The 12,216-nt window shown below is 46.2% G+C and overlaps 1 protein-coding gene across 1 annotated transcript in view; it reads left to right on the top strand.

The window, feature by feature from the left end:
* HGFAC (HGF activator) overlaps positions 1 to 12,216 on the top strand; it is a 152,938-nt gene that overhangs the window by 47,006 nt on the left and 93,716 nt on the right. The window contains exon 4 of the mRNA XM_030191140.1: positions 5,620 to 5,693. Within this exon, the coding sequence (XP_030047000.1) occupies positions 5,620 to 5,693 (74 nt within the window). The remainder of the gene's footprint in view (positions 1 to 5,619; positions 5,694 to 12,216) is intronic.

Genomic DNA, 12,216 nt, shown 5'->3' on the forward strand with positions numbered 1-12,216 from the left:
GCTTGGTTATCTATACAGGTATGGCACTGAATATTGGCCACACCCAGTGGTGTTCCTAGAGGGGGGCGGTGGGGGCGGTCCGCCCCGGGTGCACGCCGCCGGGGGGGTGCCACGCGTGCCTGCCCTCTGTTGTTCCATGCTTCTTCTCTGCCCCGGAACAGGTTACTTCCTGTTCCGGGGCAGAGAAGAAGCATGGAACAACGGAGGACAGGCGCGCGCGGCACTCCCCCCCCCGGCAGCGTGCACCCGGCGGGGGGGGGGGGGGGTCCTTCGCGGGGGTGTCTTTTCACCGGGGGGGGGGGTCCGCGCTGCATTGGGGGGGTGCTGCACCCGGGGGGCGGGGCGAATCGGCGATCCGCCCCGGGTGCCAGCCCCCCTAGAAACGCCACTGGCCACACCTGGACAGCTTCTGGCACTGCCAAACCTCAGATGTTCAGTGCCACTGTCTGGATAGGGTCCAGAATTGAATATCCAGTTCTAATTTAGCCAGCAGTGGCCTGCGTTTAAAGAAATACTGACCGCTGCTGGCTGAATATTGCCGCCAGTGGAGTGTCCCAGTCTTGAAGGCCCTTGTGTGCTTCTTTGTTTTTGCCAGTGGATTTAGCACATTTTAACTGATTCTAGGTGATCTTGTGACATCAGAACTAAGCATATAGGTTTTCTCAAGTCACAGCTATAATAGTGCAGGATTTTTACAATTCAAAAGGACAAATAATTACAACAATTAATTAAGCCATCAAAATTGGTTTTGTAAAATTTAAGCTGAGTACATACAGCACATATTCTTAATACATATTTTCTAAGTAGTGGTGTAGTCAGACCTGCCACTTTGGGTGGGCCCAGACCTAACATGGGTAGGCCCTTTCAAAACCTACCCCCCTTTGTCTTATATCCTTCCCCGCCCATGGCCTGGCATCTGCTCCCCTGTCTCTACCTCAGAACTGTTGCCAATGACAACAGCAATTCATATCTGGCTATGCCACGACCCACCAGGAAGTGCTGTCAGAAAGAGCAGAATGTGACAGAGGGAAGCCTGTGGGGCCAGCGCAGGGAATGGATATGAATCACTGCTGCCACCAGTGATGGTTCTGAGGAAGAGAGAGGAGAGTATTCAGAGAGAGGGGGGGGGGGGGGGGGGGAGCCGCTGGTCTTTGGTATAGGAGGGGCAGATGCTAGTTCTGGTGATAGAGGAGAGGGAGACAGAGAAGCAAGGTGCTCACTGCTAAACTGTTTTAAGGACCTCATTGGCTACCAGACAGGGTGGGTCTGAGCCCACCCAGGCCCACCTGTAGCTACACCACTGTTTCTAAATGAAATAGTAGCAAGGGAAAGAGGTATTGATGTGTAAAAATAAAGGTCTGCAAATAACATGTGGGGCCTACCATTTTTAGATTGTCTTAAAAGATTTGAAGATTAGACTTTGGGGAGTTATATGCCCTTCATTTGGGGAAAAATTTGAATTGGCCCTCAGAGAGCAAGAATGGTATGTGGTGACTGTAGCATAGGATCCAGAGTTAGGATTCTTAGGGGTCGAATGTACTGTAGCTCGTCCTTGAACGGTGGGGCTGAGGGTGATCCTGAGATGTGAGAGATGGTTTTTAGGTATCTGTGGTCAAAACTTATACTCTCCTCCACCATACAGAGGATGTGGGTACCTTAGAACTGTTTTTATCATCTCTGGGAAGAAGCAAGCTACCCACAACGTTTAAAGAGAAATATCCATGTGGAGAGCAATTTTATAAAGGGGTGCCTATTTTTAGGCACCTAGAGGACATCTATGGAGCCTATTCCATAAAGAAAGGTTGGTGATATGATATTAGTATAACTGGGTATAGAGCTGGTGGAAAAGATTGTACCTAGATTTGGAAGACATGTGCATAACTTATAGCATTCTAAATGTGCACCCTACCCACATTCTACCCAAACTCTGCCTATATGTACACCCATCTGCAAAGTTCCTGCTATGAACGATATATGCATACTTATAGACTAGTGTATAGCCAGATTATTATTTATATGCATATGTGTTCGTATATGCGTATAAACGACTAGAGTACTAACATTTACATGTGTACTTGTTGCTTGACTATGTAGCTCCTTATAGAATTATCCCCTTAATGGGCTCTCTATTATGCAAAAAACAAAACAAAAACAAAAAACAAAAGAAGCCATGTAAAATAATTAAGTTTATGTTAATTGAGAACTTATATACCGCCTTTCAGACGAGAGTCAAAGCGGTTCACAATAAATAAGAAATTGAAATTAACTACAATAACAAATAGGACAGAGGAGAGATAGATAAAAGGAAAAAAAAAAAACCTTAAAATTAAAAGCCATCACTACCAAGTCTGAATCCAAATGAGAATTGCACACCGCCAACAAAGGCTTAGGCAGGGAAGAGAATGCTTGCCAAACAAATGAGCCTTCGAAAGTGCTCAAAACCGAAGGTAAGCAAGCTTGGAACAAACCTCTGAAGAGAGGGCATTCCAAAGGGTGGGAGCCAAAACAAAGAAAGCTGAGTGACGTTGCTGTCCCAGAGAAGACCAAAGGGTCTGGATGGGATTAAAGGGCATAATAAGAGTAGCAAGGTAAAGGGGAGTACCCAGGTGGAGAGTCTTAAACATCAGGGTAAGGATCTTATAGATTATATGGTACTTGATAGGAAGGCAGTGGTGCTGCTTGAGGAGTGGTGATATTTGATCAAAACGTTGAGCATGGGCTGTGTTCTGGATGGTTTGAAGTTTCTTGAGAGCTAGCACAGGAAGCCCAGTGTAAACCACATTACAGTAGTCCAGTATGGAGGCAACTAAAGCATAGAGAAGAGTAGCACAGCTACTATCATCTAGGTAAGGATGGATAGTATAGATCAAACACAGGGAGTGAAAACAAGATCTGGTAACTGCAGAGATATGCGATCGAAAAGTAAGGGCAAATTCGAAGAGAACCACAAGGTACTTTAAGGAATAAACTAAGCAGAAGGGAGAGCCTTGAAGCAAGGGCACAGCAGAGGGGAAGGACTGGTGACCGGTCACCCAAAGATGATGGGAAGTCAACCAATCAATAATCCTGTCTAAACAGGCTTGAAGTAATGAAAAATCTGGGCTAGCATACATATAACATCGGATTTGGCACTCTTGGAATAGAAAAGCAAGTGGGCTAAGGAAAATGTTTACGAGTACTACTACTACTACTACTTAACATTTCTAGAGCTCTACTAGGGTTACGCAGCGCTGTACAAATTAACAATTAAGGACGGTCCCTGCTCGGAAGAGCTTACAATCTAATGGACGAAATGTCAAGTTGGGGTAGATAAGTTTCCTGAGAAGTGGTGTAGTGATACGAGTAGGAGGATAAGACTGAGCCCTGGGGAATACCACAAGTCAATGGACCGTGCAGGTCTTTTTCTGCCATTGTCTACTATGTTACTATGTTACTATGTAGAGGTAGAAGCCAGGAGAGAAACCTGGAAAGTCCTATGATGGAGAAATGAAGAGAATCAAGTCAGGAGCATCCCACTGATCCCCAAAGCAGCCAAATATGAAAACAATGGAGAGTGACTCACGAGATCAAATGCTGTGGAAAGGTCTAAAGAAATCAGTAAGACAGCCCTACCTTGATCAAGAGAAGAATAGCAGTCATTTAGCAGAGAGATCATAACAATTTCAGTGGAGTTAGATTTACGAAATTCTGCTTCAAAGGGCTGTAATACATTGGAAGCCTCAACATGTTGAATAAGTTGCAGGAAGACAAACCTTTTTCCAGAAAGCTGAAGTTAGAAACAGGATGAAAGTTGGAAACAAGTGAATTATCTAAGGATCTACTTTTCAGAATGGGATGGACAACTGCAGATTTCTAGTAGTCAGGGACAAACCCTGAAGACATACTGTTGACGACCATAGCACTGGCTAGGTAAATCAGACCATGTCTTGATTCAAGAAGCCACTTAGAAGGAACTGGGTCAAGAAATCATGTAGTTTTCCTTACAGAACAGAGAATTTTAATGAATACTGTAAGCAAAGGTAAGGAGAACTTTTGTACGTTTGGGAAGCTTGCCAGGTGCCCTTGGCCTGGATTGGCCGCTGTCGTGGATAGGATGCTGGGCTCATTGGACCCTTGGTCTTTTCCTAATGTGGCATTACTTATGTACTTAACTGTGACCAACTAGCTGAAAGGGTCATATCCAAGGATTCTGGGATCAAGGGTGGAATAGGTGACGTTGGCGAAGCTGGGAGCGGAGGGGAAGCAGGGAATAGGGCTAGAAGGGAAGTGATTTTATCAACAAAGAAATCATCAAATTCCTGCACTTGGAGCGAAGAAGGAGCAGGAGCAGGGGCAGAAAGAGCAGAAACCTGAGAAACAAAGGAAAAAAACTGCCCCGTGTGGCTAGAAGCATCATTAATAGGGTGTTTAATAAATGCCCTTTTAGGGCAGACCTGAAAAGGGAGCGCTGGGTGCGATAAGCGGAGAGGTCCCTTGAAGACCTAGATCCACGCCATCAGTGCTCTAAGGTGAGTAACTGACATTTCAAAGGAAGAAGATCACAGTCGAGCCATGTTTTTTTCCACGTACAGGCAGTCCAGTCCACAAGAAAAGGATTATATGATGGCAAAGTTTCAATCTTGCTTACTGGTTATGTTCAATTGTGCTCCCAGTTTGTGGGTTGCCTCTCCTGGTTGCTGGCATCTCTCCTCTGAGCTGCACTTTAGTGGGACAGGAACTGGGCTTTCCTTGGGCTCTCTGCTCCTCTCATGTGCCTTTGAGTGGTGGGAGCCTCCAGTAGCATCCTGTTGTCTCTCTCAGTGCAGTGAATTCTCACAAACAGGTAGCCCCTCACTCTTCCGTAGCTATATACAACCGCTTTTGCTCAAAGTTAGCAGGATACTCCCAGGAGTTGGGTTGTACCTCCTTTCCCATACTGGGTCATCCACCAGACTGTCACGCTCTTCTGCTTTACTCCTGCTCCTCATGGGAATGTGAAACTTCAGTGGTTTCAATCTCAATCTCAGCTGGGGATCCTCTCCTCAATTTGGCTTAAACCCTTGGTCTCTTCAATCTCCTTTCTCAGGGACAAGGCTTTTCTCCATGCCCTTCCCTCTTCCTCTTGACCTCTGGTGGAAGAGGACCAAGCCCCTCACTGGATCCCTGGTCAGGCAGCTAACTTCCCACATCTCCTATATTTCTGGACTCCAATGGAGGAAGGCCCTTACTACCTCACTTTTTATACTTCCTTCCAAATATGAAGAACACCAACTACTGACACTACCAGACTAGCCCACCCCTAATTAGCGAGTAGCACTGCTCTGGAGCAGGTACCTAGAATGTTCTTCCTGTTACTGCAAAGAAGGCCCATTTTGGCATCCTACTACAGTACCAATAATTCTTAGCATAGACACAAAATATGAAAATCCTTCAGTTCTTCTGGTCTTGGATTTTGTATGGTCTTGGACATTTTTTTATTACCTCACTTTGCTTCAGTGTCTTTGAATGTAAATGTAAGGTGTTTAAGGGAAGGCCTGTGTCATCAAATCTTTTTGTACTGAACAAAGCTCATTGGTGCAGCTTCAATGATAGATAATTGCATTAACAGTAAATGACTTTCACCATTATCCATTCTTATAGGTGTGCAACAACACATAACTATGATCGTGACAAGGAATGGGGTTACTGTGCACCTCTGACTAGTAATGAAAGAGGTATGTCAACTCATTTATGATATTAGCTGTGTTATGGATCCCATATTTTAAAGACATGCTTCATTCTTCTGAAAAAAACTAGATGAAGCCCATTCATGGGAATTTTTTGAAAATAAATGTCTTCTCTAAACAGATGAAAAAATACTGTTACTCTGTTTTTGAATGTAACAAAATCTAATATTAAAGGCCTGAATCACTAAGAGGTATAGTTATCAATGTGGGCTACTGTTAAGACTTGTTCTCATATTTTACCACTTAGGGGTAGGGTTACCATATTTGGTCCCCCTAAAAAGAGGACACATGCCCCAGCCCCCTTTCACACACCCCACCCCTGTCACATATCACCCCACCCCTTTCACCCCCCCGTCACACCCCCCTAAGGGTGTCCTATCCTCCTCTCCCCTTACCTTACTCTACTGCCCTGGTGGTCTAGTGACCTCTTCAGGGCAGGAAAGAGTCCCCTCTTTCCTGCCCGGAGCGCCTGCATATTGTTCCCCTTGAGGCTGCTTCAACTCTCGGTGGCCATTTTGAATCGGCGCCGGGACTGTCAGCAAGGGGAACAGTATGCAGGGCAGCACTCTAGGCAGGAACGAGGGGGCTCTTTCCTGTCCCAAAGAAGTCACTAGATCACCAGGTCAGTAGAGTAAGGTAAGGGGAGAGGAGGATAGGATACCCTTAGGAGGGTGTGTGACGGGGGGATAGGACACCATTTGGTCCGCCCGCCTGTCAGCCTGCCCGTTTGTCCGGAAATCCGGACAAACGGGCAGGCTGGCAAAACCTGCCAGGTTGCCCAGCCATGTTCTCAAAAAGAGGACATGTCTGGGTAAAACCGGACATATGGTAACCCTACTTAGGGGGGAAGCTAGCAATGCGAGCTACCCTTAAGACATGTCGTTTTACTATTAACCCCAGTTATTAGTAACTAGATCTTACTGCATATAATGGGACCTGTGCTCAGGGCTGCCAAGAGGGGACAAGATTCCTTGGGCCTGACCTTTAAAGGGGACCCAATTCCGGGGTCTGTCTCTCTCTTGCTTCTGTGTATCAGGACCTCGGTGATTGATTAATGCGATACCCCAGGTCCCTGCACACAGGAGCAGGAGAGTGACAGACTGAGGGAGGAGCAGGTGCAGGAAGGTAAGGGGGTAGGGGGTGGCAGCTGCACCAGTGGGGTGGGGGTGATGGCTGCCTGAGTGGAGGCGGGGCAGCAGTGAACTGAGTGGGGTGGGGAGGGGGGAGGCATGATGGCGACTCTGGCAGCTTTGTCCCGGGCCCGGCTCTGTCTTTTGGCGGCCCTGCTTGTGCTAAATTAGCACGAGTTAGGGGCATAATTATCAATGTGAGCTACTGTTAAGATATGCTCTTTTACAATTAACTCGTGCTATTTTAGCACAGGTCCCATTTTATGTAATGAATAAAATAACGCATCTTAACGGTAGCCCATGCTGATAACTTCCCCCCCTACGGCTTGTCTTCCAGATGGTGTCTATGGAAACTAAGAACAGGCACAAAAAGGGGTTTAATTAGCATAAGCTTGAAACTTGTGACCTACCTGAAGAGATTTCAACTCTGTGCTGTGCCCACTGCTATGAAAGGATCACTTCAGACTGAAGCTATTTCTTGTCTTTTTATTTAAAACAGTTCCTTAGACTAGATCCCTTAGGAAATTCACCTTGTGAATACTAATATAAAGCAAACTCTTTCTGCTCTGTAACTTTCAAACCTTCTTACTCCACAATATTTATATGAGGGAGTAAGATTAGCCCCTTGCCAGTGCTGGTCCATATGGTATGTGGTTTCAGAGATTAATTTAGTATTTGAAGGTTTAAGGGTAAATCTGTGCTGTAGAGAAACCATTTCTCATTGTAATATAATACCATAGAAAATGACAGCAGATAAAGTCTGCCCAGAAAGGTGGCCTTGATTGTACCAGGTCACCCCCCCTCCCCCTCTCTTTTGTCTTTAGGGTTGTAACTGCTGTTCCATGCAGATTGCCCTTCTCTATGCATTTCTTAAAGTGTGAAACCTGTTTAAGTTTTGCTTTGAGTGGAAATACTCTATGTTTTTATTCTATCTGGCTTCGCTGTGTTTATCCCACAATTTTTGGAGTTCTGTCACTGTTTTTGTCCCTGCCAACTTCATTAGGAAAGCATTCTAAATATCTACTACCCTCTCCTGATGTTGCCCTTAAACTTCATTCCTTGCAGCTTAATTTCATGTCTTCTAGTCCTATAGCCTCCCCATTTTTTGGAAAAGATTTGTTTGTTCATTAATATCTTTCAAATATTTAAATGTCTATATCATATCTCCCCTGAACCCCTTCTCCTCCAGGGTATACATATTAGGACAAGACATGGTCATACTCTTTGTCAGGATGGTAAAGTAGAGTTGGGCCAAATTAAAGCAATTGCTTTATCGTTAGGAAAGGGAGTGGAACAAGAGGTCCTATAAGGCACTGGGCTAAGGGTCAGAGAGCCTCTCCAAAAGGGGAGGCTTCTCCAACAATAGCCTAGCCCAGGTCCCAAAGGAAGAGTTCCACTTCCTTCCAGGGGGGTGGGATGAAGCCTCTGCTTTAGTGGATTTTTCTGGTGATTTCATCAATGATGAGTCTTAATCTCTTGGCCCTTGTGGACCTGTTGCTGGTTCATGTCACAATATTCAAATTTCTTCTCATATGTGTAAACCCCTGTTAAATTGGATTTACTAATAAGAGTGAGTCCCTGGTAGTGAGTCACCGAGAAGAGTGACTCGGAGGTCCCAGGGTGGGAGGAAGCCCAGCCAAGGGGGAGTAGTTAGGGAATAAGATACAGAAAGATAGTGCATATGTGGGGGTGAATGACAGTTCTGGGAGGAGTTTGGGGAAATAAAAATAGTTACCTGTGGAAACACAGAGTCCTTGGTTTACCTCTGGTAATGAGATCACCTACAAGCCCCTACCAAGTGACCGGTAAGGCTCCTTCCTCTGCCCAGCATTGCCTGCCCCTGCAGCTGTTTTCCTCAGGTTGCACATGCTCAGTCTTAAAACTGAGCATGCGTGCCTGAGAGCCCAGCAGCTGCTAGGCAGGCAATGCAAGGGGGGCCTGGCGCCGGAGGTTTCTCTCACCTGCTTCTTTCAGGATGCGATCACCTGGGTACCATCAGGGGCAGGAGAGAGAGAGAGAGAGAGAGAGACCCCTGCGCCCATAGGCGCCCCGTATAAAAGGCTTGGGGAGGCTAAGCCTCCCCAGCCGAATCGTCGACTTCCGCTTGTGGTGCAGCCCACCCTCCCGCCCCGCGCATTTTCATCTTTTATTTCTGTGGCAGCGACGTCAATGAAGAAAAAGACTACAGGCTCGCCGCCAGCTTCTCCCTTCTCTCTGCTCTCGCGGAAACAGGAAATGCATCACGGGACACTGTGTGCAGAGAGAAGGGAGAAGCTGGCGGCGAGCCTGTAGTCTTTTTCTTCATTGACGTCGCTGCCACGGAGCGTATGGAGGTAAGCTCCGCCCCTTTAGCCTCCGCAAACAATTGGGCTACCGACCGTCTATGCCTGCGCCGGGTCCCCCCTGGAGGCATGGGCCCAGGGAATTTTGCCCCCCCGCCCCCTCCCCTCTCAGCGGCTATGATGATGGCAGTTCTTGTCAACAGCATTTCAATGAACATGATTCAGGCCTAGATGATGGACTTTAATACATCAGGTCAATAAGAAGTTAGCAGTTTGTGAACTGGACTTTATGATGATATTCACTGAAATATAGTTTCAGGTATTAGATCATCAGATTCTGAAAAACGCTGAACATACCTCTATATCCTAGTTGTTGTAATCTAAGTTGTTTGGATCTAAGAGTATACTTGTTGATATATGTAATAGGGACTTTTCTTGACCACTAATGCCAGCTACTATAGTCAGTCTACGCCTAGTACTCCAGACCAGTGGCGTAGCAAGGGCGGGGCGGTGGGGGCGGTCCGCCCCGGGTGTCAACGGGTGGGGGGGTGCTCCGTCCACCCCCCCCCCCGGCGTAGCGCCTCTCACTCCCCCCCGACAGTCCCCACCTGCCTACCGGCTGAGCTCCGGCCGGCACCTCCAATCTGCAGCGCTGCTGACTTTAAATGAAGAAAACCGTCTCGTCGTTGGCCCTTCACTACTGAGTCCCGCCTTATTTCCTCGAGGGCGGGACTCAGTAGTGAAGGGCCAACGACAAGATGGTTTTCTTCATTTAAAGTCAGCAGCGCTGCAGATTGGAGGTGCCGGCCGGAGCTCAGCCGGTAGGCAGGTGGGGACTGTCGGGGGGAGTGAGAGGCGCTGTGCCGGGGGCAGGGGGGGGGGGGGTGCCGTGCCGACGCCAGGGGGGGTGCCGTGTTGCACTGCACCCGGGGGGGGGGGGGGGTGCGCGCAGCGGCGATCCGCCCCGGGTGTCAGCCAAGCACGGAATGCCACTGCTGCAGACCTAATGTTTATGATCATATCCTCCTATTTTTATCAGTCATAAAGGACTTTTCCTTCTCCTTTTGTTCATGAGACTCATAGATCTAAATCTTTGAATGAAATGTTTTCTGCTAACTTATTTCCAAAATATTGCTTGCTTTTGTTAAGGTATGGAACTGAAAAACTGTGGTTCCTTGTAATTTTAACCAGAAAGGAAGGATTCTCTTCCATTTTTCCCTTGAAACCAGGAGAAAGTGAAAGCAAACTTCAGAAATGAAGACCAATAGTTAACAAGAAACTGTGCGAAATCTCATATAGATGAGAGATGACAGAATAGATCATCTTACAATAAAATTTGTGTCTAATTAACAATAAAAAAATTAGATAATGAATATAGGTTTTATTTCTGTTTTACCACCAAATTCTTTTATAGACACACAAATTGATCTGCACTGTCTCATCCCAAGCACTTGAATATTCAGTATAAAATAATTTCCTTTTCATTCATACTCTATTGCTCTGGTTTATAGTTTTGTGATTCACAGTTTTAGTTCCTTTGAGGCACATTTATCAAGAGGACAAAAGCAATTCTGTAACTGAGTATTCTTATTTACGCTTCCAATGTGTGTATAAATATACAGAATAGTAACATTTATATATAGAAATGTACACCTACCCATACAGGTGCAAGCAGGATGTCTATGTGCTAATCCGTAATATCATGTGTAAATGGCATGGAGGGGCATTTTCGAACGGGGACGACCATCTCTAAGGGCGCCCAACTCTAAGGATGGTGCTGCGAAGGGGCGAGGCAATGCGTATTATCGAAACAAGATGGACGTCCATCTTTCGTTTCAATAATACGGTCGGGGACGCCCAAATCTTGACATTTAGGTCGACCTTAGAGATGGTCGTCCTTAGGTCGTTTTTCAGATGGTCGTCCTAGGTTTTTGGCGATAATAGAAACCAAAGACGTCTATCTCAAAACGTCCAAATCCAAGCCCTTTGGTCATGGGAGGAGCCAGCATTTGTAGTGCACTGGTCCCCCTCACATGCCAGGACACCAACCGGGCACCCTAGGGGCACTGCAGTGGACTTCAGAAATTGCTCCCAGGTGCTTAGCTCTCTTACCTTGTGTGCTGAGCCCCCCAACCCCCCCCCCCCCAGGTCCGCTTGCCTGAAGTACACTGCAACCACTGCAACTGCTCCAGGGACCTGTATACTGCTGCGATAGACCTGAGTATGGCATTTGAGGCTGGCAAAAAGTATTTTTAAACTTGTTTTTTATGGTGGGAGGGGGTTAGTGACCACTGGGGGAGTAAGGGGTGGTCATCTGGTCAGTTCGGGCACCTTTTTGAGACTTGGTAGTGAAAAAAAACGGACCAAGTAGTCAGCTAAGTGCTCGTCAGGGACACCTTTCTTTTTTCTATTATCGGCCGAGGACGACCATCTCCTAATCACGCCCCAGTCCTGCCTTCGCTACCCTGCTGACACGCCCCATAAACTTTGGTCATCCCAGTGACGGAAAGCAGTCGAGGGTGTCAAAAAAATCGGCTTTCGATTATGCCGATTTGGATGACCTTACGAGAAGGACACCCATCTCCCGATTTGTGTCAAAAGATGGGCGTCCTTTGCTTTCGAAAATAAGTGTGATAGCTTGTAAATGCAAAGGATGTGTACACATGAGTGGACAGGGCTCCCATTTATGTGCGTAACATTGTTTATTGTAAAAATCTTATATTCTGCATTATCTCATAGATTCTAAGTGGATAACAAAAGTTTACATACATGCATAATAAAAACATAAATACAATTACAAATATACCAGTGAGTACAATAACACATCGCCTATATCCAATTGTCTGATATGCATAGCTGAGCATAAACCAATGTGTAGATTAGTATCCCCATATCTTATACATTTATAGGATCAACATCAAAAGCTTGCTGAAAAATAGTTCTTTTAACATCTTTTTAAACACTGAAATGCATTGCGGAGAATGAACCTGGTAAAGCAATTCATTCCATAATCTTCGCCCTACATTCCTCAAGTCTAATCAATTGTAATGAAGGTACATCAAGCAATAATGCAGTAGAAGACTGTAACGTTCGCAGTGG

The sequence above is a fragment of the Microcaecilia unicolor genome, chromosome 2 (assembly GCF_901765095.1).
Source record: "Microcaecilia unicolor chromosome 2, aMicUni1.1, whole genome shotgun sequence".
In the NCBI taxonomy this organism is placed as follows: Eukaryota; Metazoa; Chordata; class Amphibia; order Gymnophiona; family Siphonopidae; genus Microcaecilia; species Microcaecilia unicolor.